Source organism: Lygodium microphyllum, chromosome 23 (assembly GCF_053477565.2).
Source record: "Lygodium microphyllum isolate KBCC chromosome 23, Lygodium_microphyllum_v1.1.10, whole genome shotgun sequence".
Taxonomy (NCBI): Eukaryota; Viridiplantae; Streptophyta; class Polypodiopsida; order Schizaeales; family Lygodiaceae; genus Lygodium; species Lygodium microphyllum.
Window position 1 is genome coordinate 95,798,636 of NC_141157.1, and position 19,474 is coordinate 95,818,109.

The 19,474-nt window shown below is 41.0% G+C and overlaps 1 protein-coding gene across 4 annotated transcripts in view; it reads right to left on the minus strand.

Annotated features, from left to right (window-relative positions):
- Nucleotides 1-354: 354 nt before the first annotated feature.
- Nucleotides 355-19,474, minus strand: part of LOC148016494 (uncharacterized) — a 73,541-nt gene continuing 54,421 nt past the window's right edge. The window contains exons 6-9 of one of the 4 annotated variants that reach the window (XM_087664590.1): nucleotides 2,533-2,604; nucleotides 2,342-2,418; nucleotides 2,155-2,209; nucleotides 355-1,465 (exon numbers count right to left, since the gene is read on the minus strand). In XM_087664590.1, the coding sequence (XP_087520716.1) occupies nucleotides 2,170-2,209; nucleotides 2,342-2,418; nucleotides 2,533-2,604 (189 nt within the window). In that variant the 3' untranslated portion in view covers nucleotides 355-1,465; nucleotides 2,155-2,169. Of the gene's footprint in view, nucleotides 1,466-1,843; nucleotides 2,261-2,341; nucleotides 2,437-2,532; nucleotides 2,605-19,474 lie in introns of those variants that run through there. The other 3 variants (XM_087664589.1, XM_087664588.1, XR_015688154.1) reach the window with 3 other exon arrangements.

Sequence of the window (19,474 nt, forward strand, 5' to 3'; positions counted from 1 at the left end):
CTATGATGAATTGCCCATAATGGTTGGCATTATCATAGACATACATACCTGGCGCCACCTACTCTTTTGGTACCAATACTAAAGAAAGAATGCAAGATTGAATCAACAGAGATCAAATGTGAAAAGTGAGGTGGTAGCACTGCTAAGTATCAATTTTTGCAAACTAAATATATTCAGATTAGTTTTGAAAGGAATCAATATATTGACATGCATGATTGGGAGCAATTGTCATGCTACAAAGATTTGCCTTTTGTAGACAAGTTGTACATTATCACACTTTAATATTTAACTACTGATAGTTTGTGAGCTCTTTACATCAACATAGTTCTTGAAACATTGCAAAAACCAAAGCACTTGTTGCACACTGGTGAGGGTTTGCCAACTTGAATGTTTCTTTGTATGATACATATGAATTTAAAAGTCTAAGCCGAATTCTCATTTTACAATTCAACTTGGATGAAGAGAACAGAACTAACTATCAAGGGATGTACAATAAATGTGATTATTAGAAGAAACAAGAACCAAGTCGCTTCTGCCATTTTCACTCAAAGATTCGAGTAATAATATCAAAGCACTACTTAGGCTAATGGTGAAAACAGGCTAATGGTGAAAACATCAGCACATACCGCTTTCATTTATGTCAACCATAATGAACAATTAAGTTGTTCTCCAAATGGATTTGTCTAAGAATGGACCAATTAGGGACTGAAACTGATATGACAGCAACCTCCAGTCATATAAAATGGCAAACCAAAGCTACAGACATCAACCAAGGTATTATCCATCTCCAATATCTTTAAAAGAATATAAGGTTAAAGCCATTGGCCATCCTAGACATCTTAAGTTATCAAACAACCCAATTCCATGAGTCGGCTGTGATAGCCCGAGAAAGCAAGTCTAAGACAGGCCTCTTGCTGCAAATTAATCCCATGAATGGGATTTTAGCAGACGGGGGGAATTGTAAAGTTGAGTCTGATGCTGTAAACCGAGCATTTGGAACAAAAACCACCATGGGCTGAAAGTGGTTATTTAAACATTGGAACTGGTTTTGGAAATATGCATTTCCTTCTAGATCATGGTATTTTTCTTCACCATAAATCTCATCCTTCATATTGGTTTGAAATCCCAAGATCTTAGTGCAAGAGTATGCAAAGAACATGATTTCAAATAGACTTTAGTTATTGTTAGGAAAGAAAAGCATGCGCGTGCAGCATTAAAAAACAAATTTTAGGTGCTCACTTCAGGAAATGCATGTGTGAGATTTCACTGGTTTATAGTTAGGCCAATAATAGCTCTCTAAATCTTCTCCAAAAAAGGATGGACTTGTGCATCCCAGGATAATTGCTTCCTTTCAACGAAAAATAAAACCCATGCAAAATAACCAAAACCCCCCCCCCCCTTCCCGGCTCTTTTCCTTCCTCATTGGGAAGTAAACCCAATCAACAGCTGTCCCATGGAATGTTCTCTGCAAATTCAGTACACCCAAATCAGTGCAAAGTGTGGGACCTAGTCTTGTTGTCTACATTGTTTGTTATGTAGTACAAACGACGATCAGACAGTGATTAGTAAGGTTGGTGGTCATCAGAAGAGACATGATGATCAAGTCATATGCTTGATTCAGAAGGTTGATGACAACGGTTTTAACAAAGCACTGTTTTGGACATTGGTAATATGATGATGTCATGCCCCTAATTCACCAACTTTCCCTGCATATTACATGTGCCTAAAGATGGCCATCATGCATTCACAACTATGGCATACTGGGATTTTGGCCTTCAACTACTGTATACAATTAAAAAAAGACTTATGTGACTTGGCGCAATGTGAAGATGAAACCCCAAAAAATTATAACATTATCTATCATTGCAATAAAACCATGGGAGTTGCAGCACATACATTTCAACCCCACTTACCCCTAAATCTAACATTTTATCTGCATATCCTTGAATATAGTAAACAAGGCAATGGTGGGTTTCCACTCCACATGCCCCTAAATCTAATGCAGGAGTTGCACACCCCTGAATTTATGACAAATGGGGTTTCGAATCCAGATGCCCCTGAATCTAATGGAAGAACTGCACACCCAATCTGTATAGTAAAAGGCATTAATGCTTTCTGTGCTTTTGTAAACTGGCATTTGTAAACTGGAAATACCTTTTGTGTTTCAATCTAGGACAAGCGATGTTTCATAATCTCTTCAAAGATGGTCCTGCACAGTAAGAAAGATATCCCAAATGCTTGGCTTTCCCTTGGTATAAGGCTAATGCAAAGGCCACAGTATGGTTACCAAATAAGACTCACCAGGAAAATAAACATAGTAGTATAACATAACAACACTAACCATGAAAAAGCTTGATGTAAAGCACGGCGCCCAGCTCTAGGCACTACACCAGCAAAAAAGCCGCGAAGTCCATGTACCTATTTACCAAATAAAAACTAAAGAAAGTATCAATTTCTTGCCTACTTTGAAAACCATAAAAGCGGATCAGGCATGTGTTTTCTTTTTCCCTATGAACTCCACGAGACAAGTACCTTGTACACAAAGCGAACAGTTGATAAAATGCCAGTTTGATTACTGCTTTCAAGTTGCATTTTTGTGCGTATCTGCAATATATTCTGAATCATTACCCTTTTCAAGAATACAACATACATACCAAATAGCAGTGTAACTGAATTAGCTCTCCCACATGCAGTACTAAGTGAGTCAAATCAAAAACATGCACCGTGCACACACTCACACGCACTATATAGTCTTCCAACGACCAAAGGCCTATGATATTAACAAAGGTTACATTTTGTATCGTAGGTGATCAGCATTGAGGCCAGAACATAAAAGCAACTGAAAAGATGAAAATTGCTACAAAGATTGGCCCCATGCTCTAACCGGAGGATCTGTGCACAGTGTGAATCCTGTGAACGATAAGAACACTTGGACCAATCCTGATCTGAATCAGTCTAGGAAGGTATGTCTATGAGTAGTAAGAAGTTATGCTGGAGTTCACCCAGAAAAAACACAGGATGTATGAACTGTTAGAGGATGCACCTCCTAGACGAGCAAGTGGGCTAGGTAGGCAATGTGTGTTAGCAAACGTGTGTCTTGTACCATCATCTCTTGCATGTGAGCCTTAGTCACCGAAGTCAAACAAGGACATTAGGAGCTCTAACATTGTCTTTGTCTGTCAGGTGCTTTAGGCACTTTAGATGGAGGGTACATTAGTGCATTTCTTTTTGGGCATTGTAGGCTATCCTAGGCACCCACATTATGGGCCCGGCCACTTCATTACTGGTTGTGGCCCCAGTTTGCCTGTTTATAGGCGGCCAACCCTCATTCATTCATCATCACATCATTGTGATCATTCAGTCAGCCCTCATTCTCTTTCATCCCCTTGCTACCATCTAGCACCCACACTAATGCTCAATGCCACATGTTGGGGCTGACTGTTGCAGCCATGTATCTTTCAGCCATTGCAGTCAGTTTGATCCTTCTCTCCAATGTTCACTCAATCTCCTCCTCTCCATGTTTGCTTTCCTTTTCTTTTTTGCTGCACACTCTCACATGGTGTCAGAGCATCACGTGGAGCCGAAGTCTTCAAAGAGGAGCATTTTGTATACATTCCAGCCAACATAGGGTCCCAAAGGTCCTCAAGAGCATTCTCTCCATCCAAGAGAATACGACCTTTGGGACCTTGTTGCTGTTAGAGATTGGCATTCCCTAGACACACAATTTCAGATCTGAACAGTTTTGCAACAGTTTCTTCAGGCGGTCCACGTGGATTCAGTCCATACAGCAGGCGTCAGGGAGCGCAGTTGCCACGTGGCACGGTCGGCCAGTTTGCTGCAGTCGATTAGTGCAGTCGTTATTTTTGGCTTTTTTTTTGGCCTATTTATTGGCCCTGATTTCAGCAGTCTCTAACATTCGTTTTCACAGATTTCAGACTGCAGACCGTGGAGACTGCCTAGGGCCTGACAGAGTGAGATCTTCGAGGTGGAGACACACGCAGATATTCTCTGCACCTGTGTATATTTCTGCATCCTTATACAGCATTCTACACTGTAGATTTTATATCTGTGTGTGTGTGTGTGTGTGTGTGTGTGTGTGTGTGTGTGTTCACTCTTTGTCTTGGTCATTTGCTTCCGCATTGCTTCACTCTGACTTGGTATCAAAGCATTGAAGGATTGACCTAGGGAAAACCCATCTGAAAAGGAGATTTCAGCACGACACAAGGCTGCATTTTCAGCGTTCAAGTGCGAGCAGGAGGGCTGCGCATCAAAACAAGGCTGAGGCGAGCATGTGCGTGCAAGAAAGGAGAAGATTTGCTACAATTGCTGCTGGTTTTTGCTGTTAGAGAAGGAAGAAGGCTGCATTTTGGACCTTCAAGTGCAGATTTTACCTTTTAATCGCCACCAGCGGGTGGAGGAGGAGCAGAACGAGCACACAAGAGTCCTAGCAAGCTGTATTCTCACAATTAGAGGGGGCTTGCTTTTTGTGTTTTGTGCAGGCATTGTAGGTGAAGATGTCTCCTAAGGCCGAGACAAAGTTTCAGGCGATCATGGACTAGAAGGTGCCCGTCTTATTGACTCTTCCATCAGATCAAAAGCTCGATGGCAAGAATTACTGCATCTAGCGGGTCAGCATGCTTGCCATTCTGGAGTCCTATGATTTGACAAAGCTTGTTATGAAGGCTATTCATCATCCTTCTTCATGAGACAAGTCTAGACTCTCTTCCAATGATAAGGTGGAGTTGCCAAAGGCTTAGGCACATTGGGATAAACTCAATGCTTGCATTCGCTCGTTTTTATTTCTCTCATGTATTACAGTTGTTATCTCTCATATTGAGCATTTGATGGTGCCCCGAGAGATATAGTAGAAGCTTGATCAGATGTACAATTGGATGACTGTCATGAAGCGAGTTTCTTTGGAAGTGCAAATGTAAACCATAAGTGTCAACAAGTCATCTTCTATGGGGAAGGATATTAACAAGTTGAGATAGCTTCAAAGTAGGTTCAAAACGCAAGGAGAGTGATCACTTTTGAAGACTTGGCAATAACACTTCTTTCACAATTACCGCCCCGTTTTAGTGGTTTTTATTCCGCCTTGATTGCTTTAGAGCGGTCTGAGACTCTTCGGTGGGAAGAGTTGGTTCCTACGGCCTTGGACCAAGAGGAGCAATTGAAAGGGACCAATGCTTCTAAATCTGAGGCCTTGGTTGGTCAATCCTCTCAAAAGAAGGGGAAGGACCAAAAGAAGGAGGACAAATCTAAGAAGGACAAAGAAAAGGAGTCTACTTGTCACATTTGTGGCAAAACAAGTCACTAGAAGAAGGATTGCCCCAATAAAGAGAAGGAGAAGGAGAAGGAGAAATCTTCAAAGGATTCCGGAGTGGTGGCTACTCCCTCATCAGCTGCTTTCCTCCACTTGGAGGTGGTTGAGGGTTCGACCCTGACAGCTTCTGATGCTGCGTTGATGGCCCCATACACTCGGGAGTGGATTGTTGACAGTAGTGTCTCCCGGCACATGACTCCTTCAGCACGTGTTGCTCATTTTAGACCTTTGCATGGCCAGATTCTCATTAGTGACAGTTCCTTTATTCCTATATAGGGACGGGGCAACATGCATCTTATTCCAGATGGACGAGGTAGTGTCCATACCTCCAAGGTACTTTATGTGGAAGCCTTGGGGTACCATCTACTTTCGAAGCACAAGATTTTCGTCCTCGGTCCCTTGGTGGAATTTGATGTGGATTCTTTTCGGATTCTTGATCAACGATCGAGACAGGTTCTTTCTTCAGGTTATGAGGAGAATGGAGTCTACAAGTTATGGTCTTCTTCTATCTTCACTTCTCTTCTTTTTACCTCACAAACTCAGTCTGAGCTTTAGTATACTTAGTTTGGCCACCTCAATTATGATTACCTTTGAAAGGCATCAAAGGGATAGCTTGTTAGAGGTTTGCCAGATATTGTGGTGAGCCAGCAACCTTGTATATCCTATATCCGTGGGAAGCAGACTCGTGATGCTGTTTCTAGCAAGGCTTCGAGGCAGTCTTCAGTACCCTTGGAGCTTGTTTATACTGATCTTTTTGGACCGATGAGGATGGAGTTCCTACGAGGGAGCTTGTATTTTATGCTAATTGTGGATCATTACAACGAGATGTCATGGGCTTATTTCTTGAAGCTGAAGTTGGAGACTTTCTCCAACTTTTCAGATTGGTTGCTCTTTGAGGAGAATCGATCGGACCAAAAACTGAAGACCTTACAATTGGATAAGGGCAAAGAATTGGTTTCTAATGAGCTTACTCGTTTTTGTGCAAATCGTAGTATTCACCAAGAGTTTGCTAATACAAACGCCCCTAAAGAGAATGGTATCTTGGAGCGGAAGAATCGTAGTGTGATCGAGATGGCCTGTACCATAATGAAGCATCGTGAGACACCTTAGCGTCTATGGGCAAAGGCTGTGGCTAGCGCAATTCATATCCTTGATCATTCCCCTACTTCTGCCATTGTTGGTATGACTCGATATGAGGCATACTTTGGGTCTAAGCCAGATATTTCTTATTTTAGGGCTTTTGGATGTAATGCCTATGTTTGCATCCTGAAGACACAACGTGACAAATTTGAAGTCGCTTCTAAAAGACAGGTGAATGTGGGCTATAGCTCGCAATCTCAAGGCTATGGATTGTATGACCTTGTTAAGCGGGATGTCTATACGAATGGTGATGTTCGGTTTGTGGAAGTTCCAACCTCAAAGGGGAATGAGGAACACCTTGTTCTTGGAGATCCAGGTTTCGCTTTCGCATTGCTTCACTCTGGCAGTTGCATACGACCCTATGCATCATCCACATGTACAAGACATGCCCAATAAAAGAAAGGGAAGAGGAAGAAAGCCGTATCGTTGTCAAAGTCCAAACTCTGATACACATTTTGAGGGGAAGCATAGAGGATATCCCAAGTATCCTGACTCCTCACTCTAAGAAGACCTCGCACTTCGAGGCAAATTGCTAGAAGAGATAGTAAAGGGTGGATCTATTAGCCAACATTTACATCTCGTATAGTCATCTTCTACTTGTGAGCGGCAATCTAAGTCAGATAATGACATTAAGAGCTCTAACATTGTATTTGTTTGTCATTTTATGTGCTTTAGACACTTTATATGGAGACACATTAGTGCACTTCTTTTTGGATACTTTAGGCTGTCTTGGCCATCCATATTTTGGGCTTGGCCAATTTATTACTAGTTGTGGTCCCAATTTGTCTATATAGGCCCCAGTTTGCCTATATCAAAAAGTGACTAAAAGACCACAAAGACAATAGGGTTTGCGGGGAGAAACACAGTGTGTGTACAGCAAACACTAAGAGAGGAAAAAATTGGAAACACAAGAATACAGTAATGCTGCACTGAATCATGCTAAGAGAAGAAAAGTTGATACAGCGGAGCTGAAGCTCAGAAGATGATTGTGATGTCTTGTCTAAATCAACCAGTAGCACTTGTGAGGAATCTGCACAATGAAGGGAGTGAAATGCAATCCTACAAGCAATGGGCAAGTGAAGTAATCACTAGAAGGTGAATGATAGCTATCGAGGGAGTAAACTGCAACCCTCTAACGCTGTTAGGAATGAAAAAGATGATCACCAACTGTCGAGGGAGCAAACCGCACTCCCCAAATGCCAAGGAGATGGCTTGGACAACAAATGTTGGAAATGGAGGAAGAGAAAGATAAGAGTGAAGATAAGACAATGAGCAAGAATGGACAATAGTTCCACACTCAAAAGATGTAAGTACTTGAATGACAGAATTGTTGGAAATGTAATCCACACTTACTGGAGAAAAACTAGCTCACTATCAGTGAAGCGTCGATGTGTTGAGACTAGGTTTGAATCCTAGGCCAAGTGCATGAAGGTTTTCATAATTGGATAGACTGGAGGTCATCCATCACCTTAAGGTTTTGGGAGCTAGATGGCTAGCCCAATTATGGAAAACTTCCGATTAAGCCCGTATTGATATGAATAATACTAGGGTGGGTGACCTCCTGGGAAGGAGAGGTATAAGGGTCCCCACCCAGTTTCTAACTTGGTATCAGAGCTTAGGTTGTTGAGCTTGGGTAGCACTAGGACCTCAACCAAGATGTGGCTTGAGGGGGAATATTGGAAATGCAATTGACACTTGCTAGAGAAAAACTAGCTCCCTATGAGTGAAGTGGCGATGTATTGAGACTAGGTTCAAATCCTAGGACAAATGGAATAAGATTTTCATAATTGGAAAAAACGAAGGTCAAGACTTTCAAAAACCCTCAAAATTCTCAAGAGCAAGTGCTTTGGTGAAAATGTTTGCAACATTATTCTATAATGGGACATACATCAAATTGATCTCTTCTAGCACTCTAATTGCCAAAAAGAATGGGTGTAGGACCCTCCAAAGAAATCTATAGATCAGTTCAACAATCTACATAGCCATACACATTCCACTATTAAGGTGAAAGCTACCCTATACTCAACCTCACAAGACGAGGTAGCCACTATAGGTTTTTTCTTACTTAGCCATGAAATGCATGAGCAGCCCAGAAAGAAACAATATCCACTAGTAAAATCCCTAGTGTCTGCATCACCAGCCCAATATGAATCACTCTAAGCATGCAAATGCAGTTCTTTCCCCCTGGGATAAAATAATGCATGTGATTGCGTACCTTGCAAATATCTAAAGATCCGTTTAACAGCTTGCCAATGTATGGCCCATGGGCTATGCATATACTTGCTTACCTGAGATAATGCATACTGAATGTCAGGGGGTATGTTGCAAAGATAAATAAGGCAACTGACAGATTAGCTATAAATTGCAACATCAAACATCTCTTCACCATCATGCATAGACAACTTAAAGCCTGGCCTCATACGAGTGCACATAGGTTTGCAATCTTGCATATTAAAACTATTTAATAGCTTATCCACATCCTATAACTGTTACATGATGATACCATGGTGATTTTATGTGCATCGAATCCCCAAATAATAGTATAGACTACCCATATCTAACACATCAAATGCATGTTTTAATTCAGCCTTAAAATCTGCAATTTTTCCCTCTATAGATCCAATGAGCAACATGTCATCTACAAAAAGAATGATAATCAACAAGGTCCCCGCCCCCCCCCCTTCATTCTTAATGTATACAGTGGAAGGATTCGGACTATTTTTGAACCCTTTGCTAGCCAAATAAGCATAAATTTTAGAGTACCATATGTACAAGGAGATTGTTTGAGACCATAAAGAGCCTTATGCAACTTGTATACCATGTGCTCTTTCCCTTTAACCACAAACTGTGAAGGTTGTGCCACATAAACATCCTTATGCGAATCCCCATCTAAGAATGTTGTCTCAATGTCTAATCAATGTACTTTCCAGCCATAATTTGCAACCATAGCAATCACATATCGCATCGTACTCATACAAGATGTAGAAACAAAGGTTTTCTCATAATCTATGCCCTTCTTCTATGCATAGCCTTTTGCTACCAACCATAATATGTACCTATCAATAGTACCATCAGCCTTGCGTTTGAGTTTAAAAACCCATTTCATGCCTATGGCCTTTTTACCGAGTGGTAAATCCATAAGATCCCATGTAGAGTTAGTGGCAATGGAGTCTAACTCCTCCTACATGGCCTACATATTGAGCTAAAATATGCATTACTTGCTGATTAGCCTCTTAAACAGCCCCAAAACACACTAAAAATGCTATTTTAGAGTAAAACCATAAAACAGGGAGAAATTCGAGAGAGTTCGTTGGAAACCCTAAAATGGGGAGCGGTTCGAGAAAGTTTACTAGAAACCCTAATTTTTGGGGTACCCTTCCACATCTATAAATAGACAGGCTGCCCCCATTCAGCCATCATCCTTGTTTTGCAAGTTACACCAGCCCACACACCCTTTGTTGCTGTTGGCGCCCAGTTTCCAGCCTATAGCCCGCCTCCATCTGCTATCCAACCATCATCGACTGCAGCCACATCGTCTTCAGCCTGTCCATTGCTGTAGGCAACAGCTCTCAGCTGCTGGCGACTGCTCCAAATTGTCCCATACTGCTGTTCAGCCTGTTGTCCATCATCTCCAGGGTCAGCCAGCCTGCGTTTTCAGCATTGCAAGCTCTGACACTCTCAGACACTGTTTCAGCCTGTTGTTTACAGCAGACTATGCACAGTTTCCAACCCCCGATCGGTGGTACACTGCTGCATTTACCAATTTCCAGCCTCCAGACTGCTGTGTTTTGGTGACCGGTCTGCTGCCATTCACTATTCAGCTCTCCTACACTCCGACTGGTGGTCACAGACTTGGGATCCGTCTTCAGTGGACGTCACACTCCGACATTGCTCTGCCCTTGAGCACACTGTACACTCTTACATTCATTTACAGCATTCATTCACTTCAGAGTTGTGTTCTCTCTCTCCCTTCTTCTATTTGTGTTTGAGTTTTGAGTTTTGCGTTTAGGGTTTGTGAAACCAGCCTTCCTTCTTGGAATGGGTGGTGATAACCTGATTTAAGAGTTAATTACAGCAATAAGTAAATGCACATAAAATGAAATACACCCTTTACCATAACATTCTTGGACAGTAGACACCCTGTTGGCCCCAAAATTGGCGACCCTTGCAGTATTTCTTTAGCTTTCATTCAATTGGAAGGAGTACAACTTGAGATTCTTTAATCTCCTCCTGCTACCCAATTGCTCTTGCTGTCATAAATGACCAGCAAGCCTTTTGGATCATTTTCCCCTTCATCTAGGCCATTTGCAACCCAAAGTGGTCCCATGCATTAATTGACCCTTGGACAAGCATTAATCCATTAATTAACGCCTAGTCCCTAGTGTCACCACTAACACTTAATGGCCAATTAATGGTCCTAGGGACAAACTGACACCAAAATTCACCTAGAATCTAACAAGTGTAACTTGTTACAACTTTTGCCTTTGACACCCATCTTTTTCATAGGGTCCTTCGACCTTCAACTGTGAAAAAGTAGCTTGCACCTCACATGTGCAACACATGCATCTTTTAATTGCACATTTGATTAATCCTTTAATCACATGTCAATTAAGCATAAGCAAAGCATCAAATTTTCACATCCTCGTGATAGTTTGAGTTTTGCCCTCTGTGTTTGTGTCTGTGTCTGTATCTTTGTGTTTCTGTCATGGCTATACACTCTATATGTCCTCAGTGCAAACCCTAGCACTCTTCTTAATACTACATCCAATGCACATCTTGTTGAGCTTTGTCCAAGAAAGTAGGCTCATTATCATCCAATAGTGAGCTCATAAACACATGCTCATCACAATCATCTACTTCCATTATATCAACCAAATGTGCCCCCCTTGCATCATGTGTTGCATGCTTGGTAGCCCTTCAGTGTGCTGAGGTAATGGGGCATCCATTTTACTCTCTTGGAGAGTTTGCAACAACCATCTCAAGATTGCTTTTGCTGCATTTTCAGCAGCCCTTTCACGCTGAACTGTTGTCTCCACTGCATGTGGCAAACCCTCCTCAATACCCTACTGTTCGACAGCATATGGAGCAGCAACAGCTTGCTGTAATAGGTCTGTCCTAACATTTACAATAGGCACGAACTCCAATGGCATTTGAAATTGGTCGAGAAAATGCTGCATTTTCAGCAAATATGACATCCCTACTGACAAAAACCTTCTTTAGGTGTGGGTCATATATGTGATAGCCTTTGCTTTCCAAACTGTAGCCAATAAAAATGCATTTTTACAACCTTAACATCAACCTTCCCACAAAGCTCTTTCGGTACATGTGCTTAGGCTGTGCAAACAAATACCTAAAAGTAGTCAACTTTGGGTTTCTTTCCATGCCAAGCCTCAAACGGAGTGATTGTCTTCAAGTCCTTTGTAAGTGCCCTATTCAATACATGATTGGCACATTGCAATCCTTCTAGCCAAAACTTATGTAGCAACCCCTTGCTTTTTAACATACAACGAGTCATTTCCATGACAATGTGATTCTTCCTTTCAGTAACTCCATTCTGCTAACGAGTCATGTAAGAAATGCATAATCCTCCTCTACCAAGTTGGTTGAAGCATCACCATCTACCAATTTGATGGTTGATGCCTCTTGGACAACCAAACCTAAGTTTTTCTTCTTCTCCTTGGCCAATCTCTTTCAGCACTTATCAATATAGTAACCCAAGCTTCTTGCAATAATGACATTTTCCCTTCTTTTTAGACGTATCTCAATCTTGGACAGCCTTGTTTGGTGGTTGTGTAGCATCACCCTTTTGCTAATTTTGCCTAGCTTACCCTTGCCTTTAAAGTTGGAAAGCATAGCTACCTCACCTGAATGCAATGCAACATTTTTCTGAGTATGCTCCTCTTGCAACAAGAGGCCTTCCAACTCCACAAAAGTAAGGGGCTACTTTCCCCAAATGACAACATCAAAGAGGTGTGAAAAGCAAGATATGACTCTGGAAGAGAGTTTAGAGTGATGTTCACCAATTCAACATCGTGAATAATCTCATCAACATTGAGCACTTGCTCATACAAATCGTGTATATGAGTAAGGTGATACGTCATGCTATCACCCTCATCCATGTTTACATTTGCCAACTCTCTACTAAGGTAGAAGATCCTGGCCTCATTGCCGGTAGTAAACATACACTCAAGTATATCCCATGCTGATTTTAAGGTCTTGCAAGACCAAATGTGCAGAATGATAGCTCTTTTCACTAGCAAAGCTATCAAAGAAAGTGCTTGAGAATCCTTCCAATCCCATTTCCTCTAACCCTCTGTAGAAGGGGAAGAAGGGGCAGCAGCAAGAACCCCAACAACCCGTCCCTGACTGTAATGCTAAGGTGTCTGAGGTGCGAGCCTCTTGGTTGCTAGAAGTCACCTGTAACATAGTCCCATAAGTCCTTCGTATCAAAAAGATTGTGGATCATAAAACTCCACAACAAGTAGTTGGAGGCATCAAGCTTGTCCTCCTGAGTGAGGACACCAAGGATATTGCTCTAATCATTATTTCCCTAACATGCCATGCTGTCAAGAATAAAATCTACAACCAAATACTTCAAAGCTAAAGTATAGTATCAGTATTCCTTAGAGTACCAAAAATTCTTCGAGATCACCAAACAAGTGTCAACTGTCACACAAATGTCAAAGTGTGTGCAATGTCACCCAAAATAGCATTCAACCACGATAATAACAGCAATGGACTACTGCACACTGTTGTAATACACCTGCCTTGTAATGCATGTCCACAAATGTACAAAATTACAGCAATGTAATGCCAATTATCACCAAAATTTCTAACTTTTTCCAGAATTTACTGCTCAATCTGACTGTGGCAGCAATTGAATGTTGATACACCACTAGTTTCTTACCTTTGATGCATGCAAAGCAAAAGCCTTGAATTTCTTCACAAAATTTCAAAGAAATTGAAGAAATGTGTCATGAGGACATATATTTTTGAAACCTCACTTGACATGTGGATTAATTTTAATCACATGATTAAGTAAATGTTGCACATGTGAGGTGCAATTGGGGTTAAAGTAAATTTACGAGCCCGAGACCCGAAGAAATCACGGGATGTCAAAGACAAAAGTTGCTATAAGTTATGCCGCACAAGTACTTGGTGGTAATCGGTGCCAATTGTTGGCCTAGGTTATCCATTTGGCCATAAGTATCAATTGGTGACACTAGAAAAGTCGTGTTTAATGGTACCTAATGCCAATCTGATGGTCAAAGATGGCACAGAGACACTCGGGAATGGAAGTTGCCTAGCTAATTTAAATATTGGCCAGTCAGATGATTAATTTTTAATATTTAAGGATTGAAAATTAATATTTAATTATAAAAAATGCTAGAAAAACCATTTGGGAAGGTTGTCACTTGTCAAAAATGCCCATGCAAGACTGAAAAACGCCTTTAGAGGCTGGAGAGAAACATTTCTATAAATTCAACCTGCAAGGGAGAGGGAAAGGAGGCTGCTAGTCTGATTTGCAGCCATTGGAGGACCTTCTGAGGCTGCCAAGGGTAGGAGAAGACCAATCAACAGCAGGAGACAGCATCTACAGGCTGTTGAGACAGGGCAACAGCTGTAAATGACTGATTTTCTTCAATTCTTTGCATCTACAAGGTATTGTGGCAAAGCAGCAACTACATTTGACTAATTTTCAGTCATTCTATGCGACAAAACTTTGAATTTTCTCTCTCTACAGCTTTTCCTCTTATCTCCGAGCCATTTCACAGTCTTGGTCTGAAGATCTCAGCATTCGGACCCCTGGAGGCTAAGAAATTTCAGATTTCTCTACTGTAAACCCTAATATGCAACAGAAATTAGGGATTAGTGGCAGCCTTGAGAATCGTGCCAAAAATTGGAAGCTCCAAGACTTGGATTGAACAAGGCTGAAGTTGTTTTTAGCCTATTCAAGTGGAGGGACCAGCAAATAATTAAATTTGGGACATTTTCCATTTCCATCAAAGCGGGTGAAGGCCAATTGATTGCCCGAATCAAGGGGCAAGTCAGATTAAGGACTTGCTGGTGATTCAGCAAAGCAAGGGGAGTTGGAATACCGAACGGGATTTGAAGAATCCCATTGTAAATCAACTTATTCTTCAATAAAGCTAAAGAAATACAAAAAGGGACACCAATTTTGGGACCAATCGGGTGTGCATTCTCCAAGATCATTAGGTAAATTTGTATTTTCAGATTTGCATTGATTGTTTGCTGTTGTAATTTAGTTGTAATCAAGGATTTACCACCCATCCACGCAAGGAAAGCTAGTTACAAAATGTGTACCTTACAGTCCAAATTTTTGCAAGAATGTCACCTTGGGAAGCATGCCAACAATAACCAACACCTGGAATCATGTGTATCAAAGCCAAACAACAAAAAAGCCCCAAATTTATGGCACCAATGTCAAAGAAATTGCACAATGTTGGCAATTTCAATGGAGATTCATGCAAAGAAGCCTCTACTTTTCTCCAAGAAACTTTGAGAATTTTTAGAAATTGGGAAAGTCAGCCAAGAATCCCCAAATTTCTTGGCATGAAGTGTGAGAAATTAAAAATTTCTTCAAATTTAGGTATGAGACGACAGATGAGAAATTGCAGAAATTTTCGAAAACCCCCAAAATTGGAAAGTCACAGTTTCTGCATTTTTTCTCAAATTTGCAAAAAAAGGCAGGCAGGGTTGAGAATATTATGAGCAAGGCTGAGAGAGGTTATGTGTATAGAGTTACGTGCAAGAGTGCAAATGGGACTGCATGCACAATGAAAACAGCAGCAGCACCTCCTCCAAAACAACAACTTCTCTTTCTTGGGCTGAACGTTGGCTAGCTGCAGTAGGACCTTGGCAAAGCGGCACCGGCACCTATGATGGCTGTTCAAAATCTGCACATAGAAGATACTCTAACACCAAATGTTGGAAATGGAGGATGAAAGAGATAGAGTGAACACAAGACAATGAGCAAGAATGGGCAGCAATTCCACACTCAAAAGATACAAGTGCTTGAATGATAGAATGAAAGTACAATAGTTAGACCTATCCCTAACTCAACTAGAGTTCATTTAACTCTACAGGGATTGGCTTTCCACATATAAAACCTACGAAGCTGTGCGTGGATAACCAAAGTGCCTTTGCTTTGGCAAAGAACCCAATATTTTGTTGTAGCAGAGTGCAATGGAGTGCGAGACAGGAATGAGCAGGAATAGAGCTGAGAGTGAGAGTGAGGGAATCGAAGATGAGTGTACCACTGTGTTACGGTACACAAAGAATAAAAATGTATTTATATATTAGGAACAAATAAGGGTGTGTTCATACTCGTAAGTTTATACACAGAGATTAATGGGATTTTAAACCTGAATTACATCCAACAACCTCCCACTCAAAGGCCCGAAGTGGTACCTTTAAGCTAGCCAACTCCCACTAATCAAATGCAATGCTCTGAGCCTTTGCATGGTTATCTTGGGTTTTGACCTTAGTCAATGTGACAAGACTATCATCCAAGACAACATGTCGAATGAAGTGATACTGAACATCTATGTGTTTGGTATCTCCATGGAACATGGCATTCTTAGCTAGACATATTGTCCTCTGGCTATCACAGCCAAGCACTGGAGTACGTGAAGAAAGACCAAAATCCTTGACCAAACAGCCAAAGTCAAATAGCTTCCTTAGAAGCTTCTGTGGCTGAAATATATTCAGCTTCTGTAGTACTTTGTACTACAATTTTCTACAACCTTGAACACCAAGAAATAGCCCCATCAGCCAAAGTAAAGACATACCCACTCGTAAATTTTCGAGTGTCAAGGTTTCCTTCCATGCCCAAATCACAAAATCCCTGCGCTCTAGTGTACCCTTTCCATAGCATATACACTTGTCTTATGTATCTTATAAGTATCTAAAGATACATTTCACTCCTTCCCAATGTGATTTGCCAAGGTTAGACATGAATCTACTAACAACTCCTGTATGAGCAATGTCTAGACGAGTTGCAACCATGACGTACATCAAAGAACCACAAGTTGATGCATAAGGTATGCTCTTCATAGCTGTAGTAACTGCATTATCCTTTGGGCAATCGGCTTTGTATATGGTGGTAAAGGCACACCATGAGGCTTAGCATCAGCCATATTAAATCTATCAAGTACTTTGCTGATGTACTTGTCTTGTGAGAGGAAAAACAAGTGCTACCTCTATCTCTTTTAATGCACGTGCCCAAAATGTGTTCAATTGTTTGAGAAGGCTGAACTCAGCTGCCTTTTAAAAGCATGTAGAGTACTCTTATGCTTTCTTCCAATCAACATATCATCCACATATAAGACCAACACAATAAGGCTTCCATCATCAACCTTTTTAGTCTATAAACAGTGATCTGCATGACTGCGTTTGAATCCATGGCTGAGCATAAAAGTATCAAACTTTTTATACCACTGTCTAGGGGCTTGTTTCAGCCCACATAAGCTGTGTTTCAGCTTACAAACGAAATTTCCTTGAAATAGCAAAACCTTCGGGCTATTTCATGTACAGCTCTTCATCTAGGTCACCATGAAGAAAAGCGGTCTTCACATCATTTGATCCAACCCTAAATCCAAGGGTGCAGTGAAAGCAAACAAACCACGGAGCGGAGTCATCTTCACCACCAATGAAAAAACCTCTTGGAAGTCTATGGCTTCTTTTTGTGTATAGCCCTTAGCAACCAAACGTGCCTTGTATTTGGGCTTCCCATCAACACATTTCACTTCATAGACCCATTTATTAGGAATAGCTTTCCTATCCTTGGGCAAAGGTACAAGCTCCCACTTTCTCTTGTTTTTACATGACTGTGCCTCTCTGAATGTCAAAGGCTCGCCTTCGTCAGTCAATAAAATGCAATCCAAAGATGCCTAAAACCTCTGTGGCTGCCTTCTGACACATGGAGACCTTCTTACCCAATGATTTGTATTGATATGCAACGGGCCTACATCCTCAGGTATGTGGACACCATCGCCTGATGGCTAATTTTCACCCTTCTCTTGCTGTTGTAACATGTTTTCAGCATGTTCTTCTTGCTATCCTATCATATCATTTGCATCTACTTGCTATCCATTATCTTCTGGCTATAGCACAATAGGTTGCTGCTAATTTTCAGCATCAAAAGGGACAGAATCTTCAACTAATGGTTGCTGAATGGCTTGCAGTTCATGCTGAAATTTGACCCTTCAAGGTCACCATGTGTAGCAATACGTCTCAGTTCCATACTATCTTCCTATCCTGAGGAAGCCAAACTCTATATTCCATCTCCCCCTCATCTCCATATCCCATGACGATGCCCTTGATGGATTTCATGTCTAGTTTAGTTCTTTGATTTACACGAATATGCACAAAGGCATCACAACTAAAGACACGCAACTGGTCATATGAAGCAAGTTTGCCAGACCAAACCTCTTCAAGAATGTCATTTTTCAATGCACGATTGAGAGAGTGATTACACACATGAACTACAGTTTTACGAACCTCTCCCCAGAACTGTTGCGGGAGATTAGCTGTGAATAGCATGCATCTAAGTCTCTCACAAAGTGTACAATTATATATTTCAGACATGCCATTTGATGCAAGATTGTAGAGGTTGTCAACTCTCTCTTAATGCCATGCATCTCACAAAACTTTTTGAATTCATTTGAAGCATACTCACCCCCATTATCCGTTCTTATAACTTTTAACTTGAACCCTTTCTATGTGGTAACAAAAGCGTGAAACCTTTTAAAAGCATCCAACACTTCCTTTTGCTCTTTAATACATATATCCATGACTTTCTACTAAAATCATCAATAAAAGTGACAAAGTACCGCGCATCCCCATGTCAATTAACATGGCATAGTGCACACATTTGAGTGTACTAAGTCAAGGGCATTGGATTTCTAAACGACACCAGAGTAATAAGAAGACTTCACATGTTTTCCATATATGCAATCATTACAAAAGTCAAGACCAAAGCCTTTTACATCAAATCTCCCTAAAGAGGAGAGAACCTGAAGGCCTTTCTGGCTCATATAGCCAAGTCTTTTGTGCCAAAGTTCCAACTATGAATGAACTTCAGCCACAGTCAAAAACTTACCAAGTAATGCTTTACAATGCAAATAATACAAAGCCCCTCTTTTGTTGCCTTTAACAATCGACATAGAGCCCTTGTAGACCTTCCAAGTTCCACCACCAAAGGTAGTAAAATACCCTCTTGCATCAAGCTGCCCAACTGATAGTAGATTTTTCTTTATGCCATGTACATATCTAACATCTTGCAAAATCATCTCTTTGCCGTTTTCAAGGGCCAAGTGAATGGTACCTACACCCTCTATTTCACATGCATAATTGTTACCCAAGTAAACCTTGCCTAGGCAATTTGCACTATATTCAGAAAATGACTCCAAAAGAGAGAGTAACATGAAAAGAGGCACCATTGTCCACTATCCATGATTGAGACAGTCTATCATGAGCTGAAAGTAAGACATAAATTATCTCCTTTTTAATGATGTGCATGTCACCTGTTGCTGCCATAACATCTACATCATTACATAAGGCTGCAACAAGTATCTCTCCAATGTCAAAGAGCTCTTCAATGACCACACTGAATGCAATATTTGCCTTTGCAACTTCTTTTGAGGGAGAGCTGTCATCATCTTTCTTGTCATCCTTCTTTTTCTTTCCTTCCTATTCCTTTCTTTCTCGCTCTTTCTTGTAGTAGCAACAATCGGGCTTTTTATGCCCTTTATGTCCACATTGATAGCAAGTAACATCCTGCTATTTGCCCTTGCTTTTACTCCTGCTTTTATCTTTATTTTTTGCATTACCCATGTTTTCTAACCTGCCTCTAGGATGATAGACTAAACCACTGCTTTCTCCACTGGACTTTCTTCTAATCTTCACATTGAGAATAGAGCCTCTAACACCATCAAAGGTTAAAGCACGGTTGTTGCTTAGTGAAACAACCAAAGACTCCCAACTATC